The sequence below is a fragment of the Lissotriton helveticus genome, chromosome 8 (genome assembly GCF_964261635.1).
Source record: "Lissotriton helveticus chromosome 8, aLisHel1.1, whole genome shotgun sequence".
In the NCBI taxonomy this organism is placed as follows: domain Eukaryota; kingdom Metazoa; phylum Chordata; class Amphibia; order Caudata; family Salamandridae; genus Lissotriton; species Lissotriton helveticus.
In genome coordinates, this window is record NC_136069.1 from 331,523,897 (window position 1) to 331,548,531 (window position 24,635).

The following is a 24,635-nucleotide window of genomic DNA, read 5'->3' on the forward strand; positions in this document are numbered from 1 at the left end:
TTGTACATATCATTTTCGATTTATAGCCTTCTTTGTTTGTTCCTTCTATCCTTTGCAGATGGTTTTTCAAATTTTACACACTTCATTTAAACCCATTCTTTAGTTAAGTTTAACAATGCAATGTATTAGTTGGATTTTACTCGATGGATATTGAGAATGGTTAGAGATGTTTATTGAAACATTAAAGGTCTGGGCAATTCTGTCAAAAGGCAGAGAGTGTTGTCTTATCTCGTTTCACTTGGTGGTAAAACAGCTTTAATCCAGGTATCTCACCTTTCTGTCAACGAGGCTATGAAACTGAAAGGGCAATGGGTGGGACATGTATTTGTATCTCCTGATACAGGACAGTACTTTAACTTGATTACATAAACCCTTAAATGGTGAAATATTATCTCATAGCTGTGAATCCGGTCACAAATGATTATTATTAGAGTTCAGATTGGGGTTGCTTACATTTGACTGTTATGAATATTTGCGGTCCCACTAATTTTGAGATAACTTTGAGTTAACAAATATTTTACTAAATATACTCTCTTCTGTTAGTCTCATTGTTGGCGGGTATTTTCTACCAGGTTCTTGAAGTAAAACATATTCCAAAAAAGATTCAAAAAGTCTCTTCTGGCAGTGGTGTACCAGAAGCGTACTGGAAGCGGTTTACATAGATTGGTGGATATGTATGGCAAACGCCCTTTGCAAAATATAATGTGGAGATAACAGAAGACGGTGGAGTAAAAAAATAATATATCACATTTGCAGACAGCAGCATGAATGTACCAAAACAGAAGAAATAGTTCTACCAGCCTGGAAGCGTAGGGGTACAAAGATGAACGAAGGGGATTACAGAACAGCTTAACCTGTGGTTGTAGGAATGGCAGATCGCTCCTAAAAGTGTCTCAGCAGTAAGTCTCCTGGGTTATGGGATACTTTTATGCTGAGTAACATGGAACTGTTGCAAAACTAAGGATAACTGTAATAATAGCAATATCAGTTCCAAGGGACCCAAAGTGGATAACATACTTAGAAAGGAAGAGAGATCTGAGCAAAATATGAGAGGATGCACCACATATTTTTTTAAGGAACAGGTTGAGGAGTTCAAAGAGAGTGCCCTATGCAGCTTATAAGGAGAAGCTATACCCAGTCTTTCAATGCAAATTAGCCATTTCGAAAGGACCAGAGGAGCAGTCCACAGAACTCATTGTCACTATAACAGAGGCATTACATGCATAAGATGTTGTTCACAGAAGAGCGTGATGTGAGGAGTCTGGCCAAGAACAGAGAACAGAAACCAGGATGTGAGAGGGATGTGATGACATGTAATTAGCACCTTCCAATATACAGTCCGATTTTACCTTGCGCAGATTTATACATTTGGTATGATGGTGAAACCAGAATTAGATCTCTGGTGTTTAATTTCCAAAGTCAGCAACATAGCTATCTGAGTGATTTAGCCTCTAGACTCCTACTGTTCCTCCAACAGCATCAAAATGCAGTGGCGTAGCTTTAGAGGGGGTGTATGGGGTGTAACACTCCCCTGATAAATGCATTTTCTGGTACATATTTGGGTACAGGGGCTTTCAGTTGGATATTGTGAGATGTCAGTCGGATTTCATCAGGAATATTGCTGGGCTGTGTCACAGGGAGAGGGAGGAGGAGTGGTATAATGTGCACCAGAAGTGCGCAAGACGGTTTTGCCTGCTGTCTTGTGCCGGCCAGACCATCGAGTGCATTTAGCATTTCTCCACCTGGCTGTATTGCACAGCCGGGTGTAGAGAACATGCACAGGCTCCCACTTCCTGTCTCAACGCTGAACCAGGCTGCTCAGACCAATCATGAAGCTGCTGTAATGCTGGTGACAGCAGCGTTGTGATTGGCTTAGGGGAGTCTGGGAGCCTGTGTGCTTCCATGAAGAGAAGAGTACAGAGGAGAGGGGGCAGTACTTCACAATAAGTGAACTTTTATTTCCTTATTTTTTATTTTATTTTTTAATAGAGCCAGTCAGTATTAAGTGCATGTTGATATTATGTCATGTATTGTATTGTGAAGACCGTCAACAAACAACTGACCCGCTACCTCAAGGAGAACAACATCCTGGTCCCTTCCCAGTCCGGGTTCCGCAGCAACCACAGCACCGAGACTACCCTCATCGCCGCCACCGATGACATCAAGTCCCTGCTGGACAACGGAGAAACGGCGACCCTCATCCTTCTGGACCGGTCAGCCGCCTTCGACGCGGTCTGCCACCACATACTACGAACACGTCTCCACAACGCCAGGATCCAAGAGTAGGCCCTGGACTGGACCACCTCCTTCCTCTCCGGCAGAACCCAGAGCGTCCGCCTTCCCCCCTTCCGTTCCGAAGCCACCGAGATCATCTGCGGCATACTCCAGGGTTCATCCCTCAGCCCAACTCTGTTTAACATCTACATGGCACCGCTCGCCCACGTTGCCTGTCGGCACGACCTCAACATCATCTCCTACGCCGATGACACCCAGCTGATCCTCTCCCTCACCAAGGACCCCAACACTGCCAAAACCAACCTTCACAAAGGAATGAAGTCCGTCGCTGAATGGATGAGGAACAGCCGACTGAAGCTGAACTCGGGCAACACGGAGGTCCTCATCCTCGGATCCACCCTTTGGGCTTGGGACGACTCCTGGTGGCCGACTGATCTGGGAACCGCTCCAACACCCACTGACCACACACGCAACCTAGGGGTCATCCTCGACTCCACCCTCTCCATGACTAAACAGGTCAACGCCGTCTCCTCCTCCTGTTTCAACAACCTTCGCATGATCCACAGGATCTACAAGTGGATCCCCACTGAAACTAGAAGAGCAATCACCCAGGCACTCGTCAGCAGCAGTTAGGACTACGGAAAAGCCCTCTACGCAGGAGCCTCTGCCAAACTCCTGAGACGGCCCCAACGCATCCAGAACTCCTCTGCACGCCTGATCCTCGCCATCTCTCGCTGCACCCACATCACACCCCACCTGAGAGACCTGCACTGGCTTCCGGTTAACAAGAGGATAACATTCAAGCTCCTCACCCACGCACACAAGGCACTCCACACCACCGGACCAACGTACCTCAACAGACGACTCAGCTTCTACAACCCCACCCGCCAGCTCTGCTCCGCCGACCTCGCCCTCGCCACAGTCCCCCGCTTCCAAAGAGCGACCTCCGGCGGCAGATCGTTCTCCCACCTCGCCGCCAATACCTGGAACACCCTCCCCCCTCCACCTACGGCAGACCCAAGACCTGCTGACCTTCAGAAAACTCCGCAAGACTTGGCTTTTTGAGCAGTAACGCCTTGAGACCCTCTCGGGTGAGTAGTGTGCTTTACAAATGATATGATTGATTGTAATTGCATTTATATAGCGCTTACAGCCCCTGTCCTGATTCTGGTGACACAATTTGTGCATTTATAGAGTTAAGTGCTAAAATTAATCTAGAACTAATCGTTTAACAAATAAGGGTATTATTCTGCATTCCTTGAAAAAGTCAACCTTCTCCATGCAGTAACAACTGAAAATATTTCACTCAGACCCACAACATTAGGACAATGCAAGTAAATCTTTCTTTCAATGGATTCTCAAACAATTCCAGGAGCTCTCCTACATTATAGATTTCCATGAAAACCCACATTTGTAACATTTCTGCAAGTGGAGCTTACAACAGAAAAAAAATTCTGCGTGTGGAAACAGGACACAAATTAGCACTTGAAGAGGCAGCTATATTTTATTATTAAATATGGGCATACTCCCTCACTATCTCAAGGATGGAAATCTCTCATGAAAACGAGGATATTTTAAAGCGGTTCTACAGTGAGAAACTACCTGTGTGGGCACCATGAATACCCTAAACCTACTAATATATAGGTCTTTACCTAATTCTACAGGTAGGACCACCCAGAAACACCCACAAAGCCTTCCCTAAACCTATATTTGCAATTTTGGAAATCCCAGCACGCTGGAGGGATTTCAACATTCACACATCCCATTTGCAAGGGTAAAATTCCACTAGTCTTTTGTGTGAGATAGGAGTGGGAGGCCGACTTTTCGCACAAATACGTTTGTGATTCTGGGTCTATTTAATTTCCTTGCAACCCAAGAAGTATGTCATTATATGTGTGGGAAAGTTCCCCATCGTAAAGTTCAGTCTAAGAGCCTGATAAGTTTTAATTAGTTTATCATCACAATGTTTTTTTTTCTTTTGACGCTTGATGTAATTATGAACTTATTAAACACACGAGAAGCAAGAGCTGGGTGGTATAATCAGTTTCTCTAAGAGAAATATATTTACATTCAGTCTAAAAAGGCGCAATTGAGTCCAGCAATCAGCGAGGCGGCAGCAAAAACTGTCTTTCCTCCCGAGGAAAGAGTATTAATCTCGGAGTCAAAAGTTTAGCTATGTAGGCCGCTCGGCTGTATTTCGTTTCTTCTGGTGTTTTCCTTGAATATCACCGCTCACCTTCCTTTTCTGGCAGCTGCGGTCTCCCCCAGGACTGCGTCTGTGTGAGAAAGTAGGACGTGCAGAGGGGAGGCCAGAGGGAGAGAGGGGGGGGGGGGGGAAAGGCCTTACCAGACAGGGAGGCCTGCAAGCCCCAGGAGAGCCGCCACCACCGCTATTATCTCCGGAGAATCTGAGAATTATCTACAGGCAACTGTGCTAGCCAGGGGCCAGGCGCACGACTCCGCTTCCGAGTCTGTCGTCTCTTTTTAGTTGGCAGCTCAGCTACCAGATTAGTTCTACCGACTGACTCCACGCTTTAATTAAACTTAAAAACATGGCCTGGGCTGATTGACTCCTGCGAGACGCTCGCGCTGCATTATTTACCACCATGTACTTACATGATACACTTTGCTGGACAGAATGAGCTCGAAAGAGGCTTGGGGGAGTTTTTCTGCCAAGTCTCTTCAACAAGTGATCACGTTCGTTGAGGCTGCAATGGAATCCAAAATGTATTAGTAAACAGTTCAGAGTACCAGACCAAGCAAATATATGTTCTAAATTAAGATACTAAGGTAAACGAAGGTAAACAACATTTCTTTTTCGAAATGGTATTTGTAATATCAATTTCATAATCATTTTGTCACCGGAACTCAATTTGTGAAAAAAGAAAAAAAACCTAGGTGCATGGGCCCAAAAGTTTTTTCTAGGAATTTACCGCTGGTGCTGCCGAATGCTTTAGTTGCCGCATACCAATTTACCAAGGATAGTGACTTTTTATCAAACCTTATGCCTCTTTCTTCTAAGGTCCTGCACTTCCTGTCTTTTTGGCTCATTCTTGTAGGCTCTTCGAAGACCCTGTTTTTTACTTTTTTCCCTGCCTTTTCCGCTTTTCTTGCTGTTGCTCAAGGCCAAAGCCTAGTGATGAAAAATAATTCCTGGTCCTCAAAAACGAGTGCCTGAGTACACCATTGGCAACCACCACCACAAATTAAACACTGTACGTTACTGATTGCAAAACCAATGTTAGATAGACATTGTCTAAATGAGCAAGAACACAGAGGGAAGCTGAAGGCCACCAGCACAGAGTTACCAATTTAGGCAGCGGGGCACACAACCTATAGCCCCAATGGGCCAAATCATTAGCCAACACATTATGAAACTCCTAACAAACAGTGCTAGGATAAGGACACCTCACTCAATCGAGTCTTCCTTGAGCATGGCAGGTACTGAGGGCTTAATCTGTAAAATAATTAGTGCTTATGCCCAAAGTTTTTCTAAGAAGCCCCCAGGGTGAGCAAACAAATGCCTGGATTGCTGAATACCAAGGGGGTGTAGACTTGGTTTCACCTCATGCCTCTCCCTTCCACCACTCCACATTAATAGTTCCTTGTATTTTACTCTTGTGGGTTTTTTCATCCCTTTGCCACCATTTTCCCATCATGATCTTCTTTCTTCTTCTATCCTTCTGTGTTTGTTTCTCTCTTGCTCTGGCTCTAAGTCTAATGAGGAAAAAAAAGGACTTGTCCTCAAACATGAGTGTTGGTGAGCCCGACCTGCAACCAGAGGCTCAAATTAAGCTTTGCACGTTCTGTGATTATGGGGTGAGGACAACGATTTGACCATTGTTTTGCATGAACATGTCATGGTTTGTGACTCGTATGGGGAAGTGTTTTTTGATTCACATAGGCCATAATTATTGAATTCATCTAGTTTATCATGATATGTCGAGCCCTAATACCTAAAAGAATTGTCAATTGATTCTGTTCAAATTATTATTGATTTAGTACTCTTTTAAAGAGTTCTCCTTAATCTACCCTTCATTGTGTCAATATTGACTATTCTATTTATTTGTTTATTTATTTATTTATTATAGTGTTTTGTATAGCGCGAACAAGACCCAGGGGTATCAGAGCGCTTAACATCGAGGTCGGTTACAAATTGGCAGTACAATAACAATTATAAAAACAAAACAGATATGAGGTAGAAGAAGTTATGGCTATGAGGGGGTGCATAAATATATATATATTCCAAACGAATGTGCAATTAGCAATAAAAGGTAGATAAGGTAGATAAGGCTTAGCTTATATCACTATCTATATCGATAAATAAGAAGAGGTAGAGGTTATATAGTTTTCAGCTATAAAAACAGTTATAGGTATTCGAAACACTAATGTCAATGCTGACACCATTTCACTAAAGAGCACAAGTCCAGTAAGCTTTCTCAAAGCTTTAGATTTTAAAACTATTTTTTATTGAGCCAGTACCAGAATTCAAAGATTCTGTATCCTCTCATTCAATCACTGAACTGGAATACAGAAAATATTTCGTAAAAGGAGCTGAGTGGTTTCTGATGGCCTGGTATGCTTAGCTTGGCGAACCAGAAAACAGAAGTGCACAATAGGATGACAATCTTGTCTTCTGGAATATTATCTGGAGGCTTTAGCTCAGAGAAAGACATAGGACACAAACAGTGCCTGACCCCAGTTTTATTTACCAGCCCCTGCAAGTCACATGCTCTTTGACAATACCTTGAAGTAAAGGAGGCTCTCAGGATGCCAGCTCCGTCTTAAAGAAGGAGTTTATACACTGCATCACCTAATGAACTGTGTGGCACCAAAAATACATGATCTTAGTTTTGTGCTGTCTTCAAGCCCCGGAAAAGTTGCATGGGCTAATACCTCTTCAAAGAAAAGAAGCAACAGATGGCAGAACAGAATGTCTGATTCATTTCCCTAAACAGAAATTTGGGGACTACAATCCCAAATGTCATGCTAAATATTCTCTGTATTAGCACAGTCACACCTTCCAGTCACTGAGAATCTCTTTGGGAAAAACAGCAGAAATCTAGGAGTGATGTCACATGACACAAGCTATATTTTCAGGAACCGAGATTCATAGACGGTTTTTGGTTTAATGCCAGCCTATCAAGCTCTAAAATATCTTGCTACAGAAATATCATAGCCTGAATATCGGCTATAAAATAAATAAATATATATATAAGCAAATATATATATATATATATATATATATATATATATATATATATATATATATATATGTGTGTGTAAGTATAGATGTACCATTCTTAACACTACACTAGATATATATATATATATATACATATATATATATATATATATATATATCCACAAAGTTAACAACTCCTTCTTGATCTCCGCGACCCGTGAAAGGTGGCGTGTACGCCGGCGGAGTAATGCCGACAAAATTATGCTCTCTTGTGCCCAAAATCCATGAAACACGCTCTCAGGACAAAACGAGGTAGTCACCAACTCTAAACAGTGCTGTTTATTTCACAACGCGTTTCGCCGAAAAACGGCTTGATCACGTATATATATATATATATATATATTCACTGAGAAAACCAAAGGTTACAGGGAAGATATAGATAGGAAATAGAATTTTAAAAAACCTTAGAAATTCACAGAAGAAAACAAAGGTTACAGGGACATAATAGTTAGACTGAGATTTCACTTGTACAAAACCAGTGAAATTCAGCAGTTATAGTTACATGAGCTAACTATAACTTATGCCCCTGCAGTGCACCGCTTATGACCTCACATATTACATCACTCATGACATGGTCAGAAACATTTTGACTTTTGGGGATGTAGTCTCCAAATTTCTGTTAGGGGAAAAAAAGTCAGACATTCTGTTCTGCCAACTGCTTCCACTCACTCACTAATACAGCCACTCACACAGTCACTCACTCACACAGCTACTCACACCCCCACTTATTCACCCATACAGCCACTCACACAACCATAGAGCCACTTAGATGCCCACTCCCACCCTAATATAGACAGTCACACAGACACTCAGATGACATATATTAGAAACAGTCACTCATTAACAGAAGGAAAACAATAGTAATTTAACTTCAGCATACTATAACATACCTATAACCTTTGGTTTTTTAAAGTGAATTTCTAAGGTTTTTTAAATATTATTTCCTATTTGTATCCACTAACCTTTGACAGTTCGTGAGTGCATACACGTCTCAGTAGGTCTGTAAGTAGGTGTGAGAGCCTCTGAGTGGGTGGATGAGTGTCTGAGTAGGTCTGAGAGTGGGTGCCTGAGATTCTAAGTGGTCTGTGAGTGAATGCGTGAGTGTCTGGGTGGGTCTGTGTTTGAGTGCATGAATGTGTGTGTGTCTCGGAGTGTGTCTCCCAGTGGGTCTGTGAGTGGGTCAATCAGTGCTTGAACGAATTTGTGAGTGGGTGCATGAGTGTCAGAGTGTGACTGTTAGTGGGTGCATGAGTGGGCCTGTCAATGTGCGTGCGGTAAAAAAACTAGGGGAAAATTGTAGCAGGTCCTTGTGTAAGCTTCCCCTTGTGACAGTCCTCCTGTCCAGCTTGCATGCAGTCCACTTCCTTCTGCTGTCTTTGGTATTGTGCCTCCTCTGCTGATTTTCTGCTTGTTTTTCTGCCTCTTCTTTGCTCGCACCTACCCTCTATTTTGCCTCTTTTTGCTCCTTCTGACTGTTATTTTGCCTCCTTATGCTCGCTCGTGACCTTTATTTTGCCTCTTTCTGATTGTGTCTTGCCTTTTTTCTGCCTCTTGCTGCTGGTTTCTGACCTCTATTTTGCCGCTTTCTGCTCGTTTCTGACTTTTGTTGTGCCTTTTTCTGCTCCCTTCTGACCTTTATTTTGCCTCTTCCTGCTAGTTTCTGACCTTTATTCTGCCTCTTGCTGCTCGTTTCTGGTCTCTATTTTGTATCTTTCTGCTTGTTTCTGATCTTTATTCCGCTTCTTTCCGCTGGTTTCTCACCTTTATTTTGCCTCTTTTTCGGTTGTTGCTGACCTTTATTTTGCCTCTTGTTGCTGACCTTTATATTGCCTCTTTCTGCTTGTGTCTGACCTTTATTCTGCCTCTTTCTGCTCATTTCCCACCTTCATCTTGCCTCTTTCTGCTCGTTGTTGACTTTTATTCTGCCTCTTTCTGTTGTCTTCTCACCTTTATTCTGCCTCTTTCTGCTCATTTCTCACCTTTATTCTGCCTCTTTCTGCTCATTTCTCACCTTTATTTTGCCCAGCTTCGCCTGGGACTGCGGGGTGAGCCTGAAGACCCACGCGGTCCTAGCCAGCTCCCCGCCTCCTGAGGAAGCCGGCATTGCTGCTGCACAGATGGAGCTGCTGGAAAGGCAGCTCCCTCCATGCAGGAGCAATCGTTTCATCTCTTTTCTTGCCTGCATGTCTGCTGGCAGGGAAAGAGATAAAACCTCCGCTTCCAGAGAGCGGGTGCACTTTGACACCTCCTGCCCCCTGGAACTGGAGTGTTTGCTTTTGCTTGGTGTTAGCTATCAAAGCTCCCGCCAAGCAAAAGCAAACAACTAGGTTTCAGGGGTGGGCACCCTGGGACATAGCAGGAGCGGGCCCTGGGGGTGTGCCGGCCCCCGGGGCTATGTGTGGCTCCAGGAGGGGGGCCGCATAGCCCCTCTCCTTCTATTTTCATTGGCCCCCTCCTTCTATTTGCACAGGCCACCCCAGAGAGGTGATGGTCCCCATGGCTGAGAATGACCCAGGAGGGGAACCACGCAGGCCCCTTCTTATAAAAACAAGAAATCCCCAGTGAGGTGGTGATCCCTGGGGCACGGGGCCCCGCATGGCCCTCCCACACCATATTAACATAAGCCCATGATGGTGGTGGAGGTGGAGGTGGACACGAGTGATATCACTGACCATGTCATGAGTTATAGTTAGCTCACGTAAATATAACTTCTGAATTTCCCTGGTTTTGTAAAAGGGAAATCTGACCCTAACTATAACGTCCCTGTAACCTTTGCTTTTTCCAGTGAATTTCTACGTTTAAAAAAAATATATTTCTTAAGGATAACGTCCCTGTAATGTTTGGTTTTTTCAATTAGTTTCTGTGGTTTTTAATGTTATTTCCTAACTAGAACGTCTCTGTAACCTTTGTTTTTTAAAGTGAATTTTGAAGGTTTTTAAATCTATATTTCCTAACTGTAACCTGTAGAGTTTGAGAGTGAGTGTGTGAGTGAGCACATGAGTGTCTCAGTGGGTATGTGAGTGAGTGTGTGAGTTTCTCAAAGGGTGTGTGAGTGGGTTTATGATTTTCTGAGGGGATCTGTGAGTGGGTCCATGAGTGTCTCACTGAGTGCATGAACCTGTGAGTGGATGCATGAATCTGAGTGGGTGCTTGAGTGTGTCTGTGAGTGGGAGCATAAGTTTCTCTGTGGGTCTAAGAGTGGTGCATGAGTCTCTGATGGGGTTTGTGAGTAGGTGTATAAGTCACTGATTGGTTCTGTTAGTGGGTGTGTGAGTCTGAGTGGGTTTGTGAAAGGGTGCATGAGTCTCTGAGTGGGTTTGTGACTGGGTTAATGAGACTCTAAGTAGGTCTGTGAGTAGGTGCGTGTTGTACCTGGCCCTTTTGGCAGGTTCACCCCGAAACTTTTTGCTTTTTCCTAGCCTGTTTCTGGAACCTGGTGTTGGTGATTTTAGGCCTTGGCGCACTTTCTCACTGTGGTACAGTGTAAAGTGCGTGATCTCTCTGTGTATGTATGGTGAGTGACCTGCTCTCCCATAGGAATGAATGGGGAATATGTATGCCCATGGTAGTTCCTGATGTGTGGGGAGTGCAGGGTCGAGTTTGATATGTGCGAACTCGTGAGATTGAATGCTGCGAGGGCATAAGGTATAGTTGGCTCAGTTAACTTTAACTGCTGAATTTCACTGATTTTGTATGCATGAAATCTGTGCCTAACTATAACTGTAATCTTTGGTTTTATCAGTGAATTTCTAGGATGTTTTTAATTTCTATTTCCCAACTATAACATACCTATAACCTTTGGTTTTTTAAAGTGAATTTCTAAGGTTTTTTAAATATTATTTCCTATTTGTATCCACTAACCTTTGACAGTTCGTTCGTGAGTGCATACACGTCTCAGTAGGTCTGTAAGTAGGTGTGAGAGCCTCTGAGTGGGTGGATGAGTGTCTGAGTAGGTCTGAGAGTGGGTGCCTGAGATTCTAAGTGGTCTGTGAGTGAATGCGTGAGTGTCTGGGTGGGTCTGTGTTTGAGTGCATGAATGTGTGTGTGTCTCGGAGTGTGTCTCCCAGTGGGTCTGTGAGTGGGTCAATCAGTGCTTGAACAAATTTGTGAGTGGGTGCATGAGTGTCAGAGTGTGACTGTTAGTGGGTGCATGAGTGGGTCTGTCAATGTGCGTGCGGTAAAAAAACTAGGGGAAAATTGTAGCAGGTCCTTGTGTAAGCTTCCCCTTGTGACAGTCCTCCTGTCCAGCTTGCATGCAGTCCACTTCCTTCTGCTGTCTTTGGTATTGTGCCTCCTCTGCTGATTTTCTGCTTGTTTTTCTGCCTCTTCTTTGCTCGCACCTACCCTCTATTTTGCCTCTTTTTGCTCCTTCTGACTGTTATTTTGCCTCCTTATGCTCGCTCGTGACCTTTATTTTGCCTCTTTCTGATTGTGTCTTGCCTTTTTTCTGCCTCTTGCTGCTGGTTTCTGACCTCTATTTTGCCGCTTTCTGCTCGTTTCTGACTTTTGTTGTGCCTTTTTCTGCTCCCTTCTGACCTTTATTTTGCCTCTTCCTGCTAGTTTCTGACCTTTATTCTGCCTCTTGCTGCTCGTTTCTGGTCTCTATTTTGTATCTTTCTGCTCGTTTCTGATCTTTATTCCGCTTCTTTCCGCTGGTTTCTCACCTTTATTTTGCCTCTTTTTCGGTTGTTGCTGACCTTTATTTTGCCTCTTGTTGCTGACCTTTATATTGCCTCTTTCTGCTTGTGTCTGACCTTTATTCTGCCTCTTTCTGCTCATTTCCCACCTTTATCTTGCCTCTTTCTGCTCGTTGTTGACTTTTATTCTGCCTCTTTCTGTTGTCTTCTCACCTTTATTCTGCCTCTTTCTGCTCATTTCTCACCTTTATTCTGCCTCTTTCTGCTCATTTCTAACCTTTATTCTGCCCAGCTTCGCCTGGGACTGCGGGGTGAGCCTGAAGACCCACGCGGTCCTAGCCAGCTCCCCGCCTCCTGAGGAAGCCGGCATTGCTGCTGCACAGATGGAGCTGCTGGAAAGGCAGCTCCCTCCATGCAGGAGCAATCGTTTCATCTCTTTTCTTGCCTGCATGTCTGCTGGCAGGGAAAGAGATAAAACCTCCGCTTCCAGAGAGCGGGTGCACTTTGACACCTCCTGCCCCCTGGAACTGGAGTGTTTGCTTTTGCTTGGTGTTAGCTGTCAAAGCTCCCGCCAAGCAAAAGCAAACAACTAGGTTTCAGGGGTGGGCACCCTGGGACATAGCAGGAGCGGGCCCTGGGGGTGTGCCGGTCCCCGGGGCTATGTATGGCTCCAGGAGGGGGGCCGCATAGCCCCTCTCCTTCTATTTTCATTGGCCCCCTCCTTCTATTTGCACAGGCCACCCCAGAGAGGTGATGGTCCCCATGGCTGAGAATGACCCAGGAGGGGAACCACGCGGGCCCCTTCTTATAAAAACAAGAAATCCCCAGTGAGGTGGTGATCCCTGGGGCACGGGGCCCCGCATGGCCCTCCCACACCATATTAACATAAGCCCATGATGGTGGTGGAGGTGGAGGTGGACACGAGTGATATCACTGACCATGTCATGAGTTATAGTTAGCTCACGTAAATATAACTTCTGAATTTCCCTGGTTTTGTAAAAGGGAAATCTGACCCTAACTATAACGTCCCTGTAACCTTTGCTTTTTCCAGTGAATTTCTACGTTTAAAAAAAATATATTTCTTAAGGATAACGTCCCTGTAATGTTTGGTTTTTTCAATTAGTTTCTGTGGTTTTTAATGTTATTTCCTAACTAGAACGTCTCTGTAACCTTTGTTTTTTAAAGTGAATTTTGAAGGTTTTTAAATCTATATTTCCTAACTGTAACCTGTAGAGTTTGAGAGTGAGTGTGTGAGTGAGCACATGAGTGTCTCAGTGGGTATGTGAGTGAATGTGTGAGTTTCTCAAAGGGTGTGTGAGTGGGTTTATGATTTTCTGAGGGGATCTGTGAGTGGGTCCATGAGTGTCTCACTGAGTGCATGAACCTGTGAGTGGATGCATGAATCTGAGTGGGTGCTTGAGTGTGTCTGTGAGTGGGAGCATAAGTTTCTCAGTGGGTCTAAGAGTGGTGCATGAGTCTCTGATGGGGTTTGTGAGTAGGTGTATAAGTCACTGATTGGTTCTGTTAGTGGGTGTGTGAGTCTGAGTGGGTTTGTGGAAGGGTGCATGAGTCTCTGAGTGGGTTTGTGACTGGGTTAATGAGACTCTAAGTAGGTCTGTGAGTAGGTGCGTGTTGGACCTGGCCCTTTGGCAGGTTCACCCCGAAACTTTTTGCTTTTTCCTAGCCTGTTTCTGGAACCTGGTGTTGGTGATTTTAGGCCTTGGCGCACTTTTTCACTGTGGTACAGTGTAAAGTGCGTGAGCTCTCTGTGTATGTATGGTGAGTGACCTGCTCTCCCATAGGAATGAATGGGGAATATGTATGCCCATGGTAGTTCCTGATGTGTGGTGAGTGCAGGGTCGAGTTTGATATGTGCGAACTCGTGAGATTGAATGCTGCGTAATGGTGTAGGCGGCATGGTTGTGTCTAGTCTAGAAGTGCCACTTTTTAGAAGTTGGCATATTTGTGTAGTCTGTGGCTGGCGTGTGATTGGCTGGTGAGCCTGGCCCAGGAGTGCCTGGGCCTGCTTGTGGATTGACTGTCTGGTTTGAGGATGACAGGGGCTGGGGAGCCCCAGGAGGTTGTCTGAGTCAGCCCGTGGATGAAAGGATGCATCTGCTGCCAGGGAAGTGGGAGGAGATAGCACCTGGGAGTGAATGAGGCTGTGCCTGCCTGCCACAATGCTGGCTCCACCTCCCCGCTGGGCGACTGTCACCTCTGTCCCTGATACTGAAAGGACTTCCCTATAACCAGTTCTAGCTGGTTCTCACACTGCCTGCACAAAGACTTCAAAGACTTTTCTCTGTATAAGAAGGGGCTGTGTCCCCTTCCAAAATGTTCTTGTTTTTGGACTTGAATCTGCCAGGGGCGTGCTGCTGCTTGGGCTCAGGGGAATCCCTGGGCCCTACCCAGCCCCTGGACACCTGATGGACTTTCCTGGACTCTTGGGGGACCCCTCTGCCTTGCTTGGGCTGATGGGGGGGACTTTGCTTTGCCCCCTGGGAATCTCTGGGACCTTTGGCAGCATGGGGAAGCTGCATTTCCCTTCAGAGAACTTTTCATTGCTTTTGCCAGGGCTTATTATAGCCTAAAGCGCCTGGAAGCGCTTTGTTTGCTGATCTAGCGCTAGGAGCGCTGTGGATGGTGCTTCAGCGCTTGGGAGCGCTTTATGGGCGAGTGCCGTTGCCCACCCGGCACCTTTATTTAATTATTTTTATAGATGGGTGCCACCCCATTCACTTCATTGTCTAACGGGTGCTCAGCCCGTTTCTACTTTTAATTTGGATTTCGAAGATGCCCACCCCTCGTTTTGCCACTTTTAAATCACCGCCGCGGCCCTCGCGCCGCGACCAGGAAGTCAGGCACTGTAGTGCCTGATGTGGGGCGGGAAGTCCCGCCTGCTGCCGCGCTCTGATTGGCCAGTCCGGCCGGCTGAGGGGTGGAAGATGGCGGCGGCCGCTATGGGGCTCCCATGACGGAGAGGGAGCCCCGAAAGAAGAAGCGTGACCTGCTGTTAGGGCTCCCGTGTGCTGAGGGAGCCCCAGGGAGAGAAGGAAGTGCCGGCGAAGGGGAGCCACCGCCCAGGACCGCCACCGGAGGAGCCGAGGAGCAGCCGGTGAGTGCGGGAGGGCTGGGGGCTCCAGAGGGACTGCTGCTGGTGCCGGGAGACGGCACCATAGCGAGAGTGGAGGTAGGGCGGCCCCAGATGGCAGTGGGCCGCCCCAACGTTGACTAGAGCCATGAGAAGGCTCTGGGGGCCATTTGTGGTTAGAGGGGGCGTCGGGGCAAATTGCCGGTGCCCGCCCCCTCCGGCCAGCTAGATAGTTGTTCAGAGCCTGTGGGGCTCAAGGGGCATTTGCAGTTCGAGCCCTGAGCGGCTCCATGGCCCCACAATGTTTAGAGCCCGCAAGGCTCTCCAGAGAGACTCGAGGGGGCATTTCTTGGTTTCGTGCCACGAGAGGCTCTGTGGGCATTCCTTGTTGTAGAGCCCCGAGAGGCTCCCTGCCCCCCTTGTTGTTTTGCGAGCCCAGAAGAGGGCTCTTAGGGGGCAAAGTTAGTGTCAGAGCCTGTGTGGCTCCAACGTTCTGCGCATGTGGGGTGTCCAGAGCCTGTGTGGCTCCCAGATGGCGCAGCTTTGGTTCTAGGGCCAGTGAGGGCCCTGGCGCAGTTTTGATTCCCAGCTGCCCAGCAATTAGTGAGCAGCTGCACCGTTTAGGCGCTTGGGATTGTCTACAGGTGCCCAGCAAGTAGTGGGCACCTGCACCGTTTAGGCCCCTGACATTGAGACACAGGGCGTATTAGCCCCAACAAGGCCAGTTGGCCTAGGGACTGCCACAGGTGGTGGCTTATGTGAGGTTTTGCGCAATTGTGTGGTTTTTCCTTGCACCTCTGAATGTTTAGGCATCATGTGTCTTTGCGCTATTGAGTTGTGTCCTTCCTTACCTGCGCTGCACCTCTGAATGTTTTAGGCGTCATGTGTCCCCTAGCGCTGCACCTCTGAATGTGTTTGTGATGCATCATGTGCTTTGTTCTTAACACCGCTGAATGTGTAGGTTTATGTATCATGTGTTTCCCTTTACTACTCCTCTGAATGTATATTTATGCATCATGGGTAATGTGTTCTTGCTTATACCCCTAAATGCTGTGTGATACTTAGGTGGTTGTTCTTTTTAATACAGGTGGTCCTAGTGAGGTCCTGGTCCCCTGCGTGACATTCTCCTAAGGTGGTTAGGGTTGCGTAGGTGGTACTTACCTGTTCCCAGTAGTTACTGGATGTGATTTATAACTGTTATTTTGTTTTATATCTTATTTTCTATGATCTACAAAGTACTATTTCCAAATGTGTTGATTCTGACAGTGGCCCATGTGGCCCTGTCTTGTGAATAATCCCTTGTGAATATTGCCCGTGCCAGTTGGCACAATGTACATGTGTGATTCTATCTGATATGTTTTGACAATACAGAAGTTATTTTTATATAACCTTGTGTGGAGTTCCTTTTGTGGTGTGCCTAGGATGTTGTTGCTGTTGTGTGCTGGCGCAAATGCTTTACACATCGCCTCCGAGTTTAGCCTCACTGCTCGTGCCAAGCTACCAAGGGGGTGAGCAGGGGTTATCTTGGCGTCCCTCCCCTCGCCCTGACTAGAATGGTGGTTTCTGCCTGGCTTTGGCGTCAGCCTTAGCCTACCAGAAATAGCCAGTTCTAACAGTGCGTCAGTGTCTGTGTAGGTCTGTGAGTAGGGTCAAGAGTGTCTGAGTGGGTATATGAGTGGGTATGACAGTATCTGTGTGGGTCTATGAGTGGGTGCAGGAGTCTCTTAGTGGGTCTGTGACTGGGTGAATGAGTCTTTGAGTAGGTCTGTGAGTGGTTGTGTGGGTCTCTGAGTGGATCTGTGAGAGGGTGTGTGAGTGCCTGAGAGCGTGTGTGAGTGCCTGAGTGGGTCTGTGAGGGGGTGCATGAGTCTCTGAATGGGTTTGCGAGTGGGTGCATGAGTCTCTGAGTGGGACTGCAAGGGGGGCATGAGTGTCTTCCTGGTTCTATGAGTAGGTGAATAAGTGACTGACTGAATGGGTGCATGAGTCTCGGAATGGGTCTGTGAGTGGGTGTATGAGTTTCTCAGTGGGTCTGGGAGCGGTTGTGTGAGTCTCTGAGCGGTTGTGTGAGTCTCTGAGTAGGTCAGTGAGTGGGTGCATGAGTCTCTGAGTGCAACTGTGAGGGGGTGCATAAGGATCTGAATGGGTCTGTGAGTGGGTGTGTGAGTATCTGCGTGGGTGCATGAGTCTCTGAGTGGGTTGGTGACTCGGTGCATGAATGTCTGAATGAGTCTGTGAGTGGATGCATGAGTGTCTGACTGGTTCTGTGAGTGGGTGCATGAGTCTCTGAGTGGGTCTTCCAGTGGGTTTGTAAGTGTCTGAGAGGGTCTGTGAATGGGTGCATGAGTGTCCGAGTGAGCCTTTGAGTGGGTGCATGAGTTTCTGAGTGGGTCTATGAGTGGGTGTGTGAGTGTCTGAGTGGGTCTGTGAGTGGGTGCATGAGTCTCTGAGTTGGTCTGTTAATGGGTGCTAGTGTCTGGATGGGTCTGTGAGTGGGTGTGTCAGTGTCTGTGTGGGTCTGTGAGTAGGTGCATGAGTCTCTGAGTAGGTCTGTAGATGAGTGTGAGTGTGACTGTAAATGGGTGCATGATTCTGAATGTGTCTGTGAGTAGGTAAATGAGTGTCTGAGTGGGTAAGTGTCTAAGTGGGTCAGTGAGTCCCTACATGGGTCTTTGAGTGGGTGTGTGAATCTCTGAGTGGTCTGTGAGTTGGTGTGTAAGTGTCTAAGTGTGTCTGTGAGTGGGTGTGAATGAATTTGAAAAAAGGATGACGGTGATATTCACAAATACTTCGCGACGTTGCACAGGGCCATGCTGGGGTCCTGTGGGAGTTCCGCGGACTAAGGGGTCCATTAGGATGACGGGCGGACTTTGTCCGCCCGTCACCCTAGCGTGGATTGGGACCGCCCGCCATTAGGGCGGGGGTCCTGTGGGTGGCATTAGGATGCGGCCGCATCCTGCATTCATAACATTGTGGCGGGCGGTGCACTCTGCACCGCCCGCCACAATGCTCTGAATGCTTGCATGCATTTGCATACGCAATGCGGCAGGCACCGCGCGGTGCCTATTGCATATGCAAATGCGGGGGGTACCACAGGTACCCCCCCGTGTGCACCCCCCACCCCTCCTTCACTTTGGGGGCCCGCAGGGGGCCCCCAAAGTGAAGACTGCATGCCTTTCCGTGGCGGCAGGCATCTGTTTCCCCCATCGTAATATAGCTGGCGGTGTCTGATAGACACCGCCACCATATTATTCCTTTTCCGCACCGGCCACAAGGCGACCGGGGAGGAAAAGCGGCGGACGGTCTTTCCGTCCGCCGCGGTCCCCCGCCATACTAATATGGCGGGGGGAATTCGAGAAACGGTGTCGGGCGGATTGCCTCCGCCAGGCTGGCGGTGGCTACCACCAGCCTGGCGGAGGCAATCCGCCCGACATCGTAATGGGCCCCTAAGCGTCCAGATATCTTTGTTTTACGAACCTCAGTTTCCCAAAAACAGATTTCACAAAAAGCATGCTTTTTGAGTAGAGATGAAACTTTCTGCCAAATTTGTAGGCGTGGGAGAATTATGGCAGAGTAATTGGACTAATTGCCGGTATTTCCACATTACGTTGTGATGCGGAAATACTGACAATCACTTGATTACTTCCCCTTGCGCAATTAAGAGTAATTTGGGGGGGGGGGGGGGGAATCCTAACTGTCGAGCACACTTTGCAAACTTTAGCACTCTAGCTCATTTTTCCAGGCAGTTTAGGAGTAGGGCCTACTCCTCTACATCAGACTCTGCTCCAAGATCAATTAGAATCAGAACGTTTCGCGGACATTGGCCAAAGCAGTTTCTGTTTCTTTAAAAGTCCTACGGCATGGTTTACTATCATGGATGGTGGAAAATTGTGAATATGCAGTGAAACATCATTTGAAATTATCTTTCGGGGGAGAACGAGGTTGCTGATGAAGCTGCAGTTAGTCAACTGTTTAGTCTAAACTGCTATCTTCTTTCTATGATGTTTTTTTTATAGGGTTTTATACAGCACGAACAAGACCCGAAAAATCGGGTATCAGGGCGCTTTACATGAGCACCAGTTTCATTACCCATGGACACATTAATTTTTGAGGGTCACAGGGAGATTAAGTGATTTGCCGAGAATCACAGGATGATGAGCGTTGCTGCCGAGACTCGAATCCGGTGCCCCAGGTTCGAATTCGACCGCTCTAGCCGTAAGGCTACATCCTGGTTATCATGGGCCAGTTAATATCTGTTTGTCTGATGGAGCAGGGTTTCAGAAAAAGAAACCTGCTCGAATTAATACCCCCATAATACGTACTAACAGGAAGTAGCAATAGAAGACTAACATACACCCAACATAAACACTGGGGAAATTGCTTTGCGCATGCATGAACTAACACGTAAATAATATATGAAAGAGTTAAAATTGTAGTAACTTAGTGGTTTGAAATAAACGAGAAATTTTGCACGACTAGGCGGCATGTGCATCAGTAGTTGCATGTTGCATCCTGCTTTGAAATATTAATTAATGCTGCTTTTTCCACAAGCTATGCTAAGAAACATGCTAACAGGGAATAGTGCAAAGGGTGCACAGTCTAAATATCGATTCCTAAATATCGACCTACAGTATTATCGAGTTGGAAATATCGAAGTGAAGAATATCGAGGTCAAGAATATCGATGGAGAGAATATCGACCTTAAGGTAAGTAATACCGATTTTTTTTATATCGATGTAAGTAATATCGAAGTTAGTAATATCGATATCAAATATATCGATATTACTAATTTCAATGTTACTAATATTGATATTTGTTTGTTATGTATTTTATTATATATTTTATATGTATGTGTTATATGTTTTTTGTTAAGTATTTAATTTGTTTCAAATTATATGTGTACTATTTTTTATATATTAATAATGTTATTTTTAATTTAATTTAAGTTTTAGTTCTGTAGCGGGTTGTGGGTTTATAGGGGAATTGGGTGGGAAGTAATTTAATTGTAATTAAGTAATGATTTTCTTTTTATTGGGATTGATAATTGTTTTATTTTTAATTAAATATTAATTGGTAATTAATTATTGTAATTGGTAATTATTTTTTTCAATTGGTAATTAATGTTTGTAATTGGTCATTACATTTTTTAATTGGCAATCAATTTTTTTAATTGGTAATTACTTTTTTTAACTGGTAATTCATATTTTGAATTGTTAATAACTTTTTAATAATTGGAAATTATATTTTATTAATTGGTAATTAGTTTTCATAAAACATTTTTTGATTTAAAAATAAATTTATTGTTTACCATTATTTAATTGTTAATCAATTTTTAATTATTAATATGTTTTTTGTTTTGAAAAATATTTTAGTGTTCAATATTTATTATTTGGTAATTAATATTTATTAATTAATAAGCATTTGTATTTATTGTTAATTTATTGTTAATTAATTATTCAATTGTAATTATGTTTTTAGTAATTATTAATGGGTATTTGCAAATGATGCAGAGTTATTTAAAAATTCAATTATTAATTATTTTATTTACAACAATTATTTATATTTAACTTCTACGCTATCCAACGCTTTCCCTACTGTTGCACTCTCTGTAGTTGGAATAGTAATTTTTACCCCTACGCTATCCAACGCTTTCCCTACTGTTGCACTCTCTGGAATTGGAATATTAATTTTTACCCCTATGCTATCCAACGCTTTCCCTACTGTTGCACTTTTTGGAGTTGGAATAGTAATTTTTACCCCTACTCTATCCAACACTTTACCTACTGTTGCACTCTCTGGAGTTGGAATAGTAATTTTTACCCCTACGCTAACCAACGCTTTCCCTACTGTTGCACTCTCTGGAGTTGGAACAGTATTTTTTCCCCTACGCTATCCAACGCTTTCCCTACTGTTGCACTCACTGGAGTTGGAATAGTAATTTTTACCCCTACGCTATCCAATGGTTTCTCTACTGTTGCGCTCTCTGGAGTGGGAATGGTAATTTTAAGTTCTATGCTATCCAAAATTTTTATTACTGTCTTTTTTTTACTGATGGATTTTGTATAGTATTTTTATTTATTTAGGTATTTAATATTTTTTGTATCATTTTAGATAATGTAGTATATAATTAATTTTAAAAATATTAAAAGTATATTTGATTTTTTAAATTTATTAAACAATTTACTTTTTAATTATGTTTTTGTTTTATGTTTGTAAATGTATTTGTAATTTATAATATGTTTTATTAATTTATAAATTATTAAAATAATTATTAAAACGTATTGTTAAGTACGTAATTATTATATATTTTCTGTATATGTATTATTATATATGTATTATTTATTCATTTTAAACCTTATTAGATATTTTTAACTGTTTATTTTTTTATTAGTGTTATTTACTTTATTTTACATTTATATTTTTACAGAAAAGACACGATATTTTTAACATCGATATTTTTAACATCTATATTTTTATTTCGATATTTTTGTACTTACCATGTTGTAGATAGGATGTCGATATTCTTGCCTTCGATATTTCAGCATCGATATTTCTGTAGGTCGATATTTTCTAGGTCGATATTTTTAAGTGATTCAGTGCAAAGGTGGGTGGTAAACAGTGAAGGTTTCAATATCACATAATTAATAAATTTTCATATTTCATTTGCTTTAGTGTGCTGGAAAAGGCGTCATCTTCATTAAGTTGACTAAAGTGGGTTGGGGAGCTGAAGAGTGAATCCGCTCGGTCAGAAGCAAGACAGACGCGCTGTGCACCACAGAAAAAAGTATACGAGATGAAGGACAAGGTGACGACTGTCTGCCAAGTACCATGACCAGTCGTGGGACCGCAGAACTGTTCTGCGGATGATGTTAATTTTATGAATAAAAGACTGTCCCAAAATGTAACATGTCTAGAAATTGTGAGAACGAGCTATGAACCAAACCCTGGGAAAGAATGTAGAATAATAAATTAGCTGAATCGTAGGTGAAGTCACTGTGGTGTGAAAACGGTACCCCCAAAGCCGACTAATCCACTTTCAAGTTCTGTGAAAGTTTGCAACAAATGTGGGATGGACATGTCAATTTTAGGGTATAATTGGAGTGCCTTTAGGGGTGTGGTTTCCGCTTAGGCTGACAGGAGAGAGAGAGGGGAGATGCGTCACAGTCCGTCGGTTTGCAGAGAGGCTCGGATTTTCCTGACCTGTCCCGTTCCTGTCCCTTTTAAACCTTTGTTCCCTGATTCTATTTCGGGGAACTCCCATCATCTCCTAGTCCAAGGGGTGGCTTTCCCACAGACTTAGGTTTCTATCTTGTCCTTGACTCATACATGCACATTTATTTGCAAATGTATTTTGTTTCTGAAACTTTGGTCTCTTCATCTATCTCCTCCGTTAGGTGTATTATGTTTTGCATATATCGTGTGGCTGAAACTTTTGTTTCTTATTCTATCCACTCCTTCATACATTATGTCATTGTTTAACCCCTTCCAGGCTGATGACGAGCTCAGCTCGTCATGAGCGCTACCTGCCGTGCGCTCATGACGAGCTGAGCTCGTCATGAACCGCGGGTTTTTTAAAACCGCCGCGCACAGCGGGAAAAGCCGCTGCAGCGATGCGGTTAAGAGATGTGCTTGTATTCATTTGAAATTTGCTAATGTTTTCTCTCCCTTCATTATTTACATCTGTGAATGTATGCAATGAGCATCTCGTTATTAATTGAGATAACATTTCATAACTTTACCGAGTGTTTGTGGTTTTTTAGCTAACTGAAGGGTTAAGGTAGAAAGTATAATCATTATCATCAACTATTCAACTACTTGGTTCCTTAGCCTGCCAAGCCAGAAACCTGCCCGTGAAGTTGCTTTCTTCGTATATATCTTTTGATGCTAATTGCTAATTGGTTCATCGACCAAATAGAAGGAAAGTTGATTAATTAACTTAGTAAGCATTCTAGCGACAATATACATGGTTTACAGAAAAGAAAGTATTGAATATGAATAAATTGACCCCAGCGCATCAGGGATTCTGGGTGAATGTGTATGGGCCATTGTAGTTGTATGAATTTAGTATTGATCCCTGATCAGGTTTTGACCGCGCGCTGGATCATGTCTGACAGATTCAGCATTTTTAAGATGGCGCTGTCAAAGCGCTCACTTCATTTGACAGGAGATGAGCACAGTTCCATTGACAAGACGGAAATTTAACATTCTATGCGACGTGGAGAACATCTGGTTGGATGGTGGTTCCAAGACACAAATGGGGTTTGTAGCATGTGAGGGCCAATGAGGATGAATGGAGACTGCGTGTGGTTATCGTACATTAGTATCCCCGAGTTTTTAGATCTTCGTCTCAAAAAATGCAGAGCAGTGTTTCATAGCGTTTGCTCATGGCACAAAGAAGGACTTCTTTTATGTAATGCCTGGAAAGATCATTGGAAATATTTCCAGTAATGTTTTGTTGAATGAAATAAGATTCATTAATGGGAATTTACTTTTTGAGTGATTTAAGGTGTGTATTTCATATTATGATTTATTTTTTTAAAGTGAGCCGATATATTCATAAATTGACTTTTCCGATATGGAAATAGACTTTCATTGAAAATCCAAATGTTCACCCACTTACCCTTTAAGGATAGAAGGGCAATGGCAAAGAAAAGAGGCTGGCCTAGCAGGATATCGAAGGGTAGGTTTGGAATAATTCCTCTATTAGCACTATTTCCAGGTGAGCCCTACTACAGAGCTGTAGATCAGATTACTAGCAGCTGCTTTTTAGGTCTCGCCTAGGATTGCAGCGTATATGCGCTGCTCACTCTGTGAGGCATATTGTCTTAGAAGATATTTCAGAAGTGGAGTTGAAGCCCCGCCCAACATTTCTACTGGCTGGCGTTCTTTTCCCCTTACGTATTTGTGCTTATTGTTTATCTCGACATTACAAGTAACTATGTTGCCATGCTCTAATAACGGTGTAACCTTTTTAACGATGTAACCTGTAACTATGGTCTGATGCTCATGTAAAGCGCTCCGATACCTCTGGATCTAGCCAGCGCTATATAAAACCTTTAAAATAAATAAATAAATAAATCCTTAAAGGTAAACGCTGACTTGTGATTCAAAATGAGGCTTCTTGGTTACCGCCATGTCTCCTTTTTGGTCGGCTCATCCGGACTCAATCGCTTACTTGTGGCGTTACACGGCCTCCTTCATTAGTCAGTAGGCACTATGTTTTTTCAGTCGCCTTTGGCAAGGGCGGGCCGCATGTTTATTTTTGTATCGCGCTGAAGTGAAAGCGCGATGTAAATATAAACAAGCGGCTGCCTTTGTGCAATGGCGAGAGCTTTTTGTTGTTATTTGCAGCACGGTCCTTTTTCACTTTAGGGACCGCGCTTGTTTAATTTGGACTTTCGCCGTCCCTTGCCAGTGTTTTTGGGTT

The 24,635-nt window shown here is 44.2% G+C and overlaps 1 protein-coding gene across 2 annotated transcripts in view; it reads right to left on the minus strand.

Annotated features, from left to right (window-relative positions):
- Positions 1-24,635, minus strand: part of ATP8A2 (ATPase phospholipid transporting 8A2) — a 1,791,179-nt gene that overhangs the window by 15,209 nt on the left and 1,751,335 nt on the right. For both annotated transcript variants that reach the window (XR_013599395.1, XM_078655985.1), the window contains one exon: positions 4,852-4,943. Coding sequence is in view for 1 of the 2 variants with exons in the window: in XM_078655985.1 (XP_078512111.1) it covers positions 4,852-4,943 (92 nt within the window). In the remaining variant the exon portion in view is untranslated. The remainder of the gene's footprint in view (positions 1-4,851; positions 4,944-24,635) is intronic.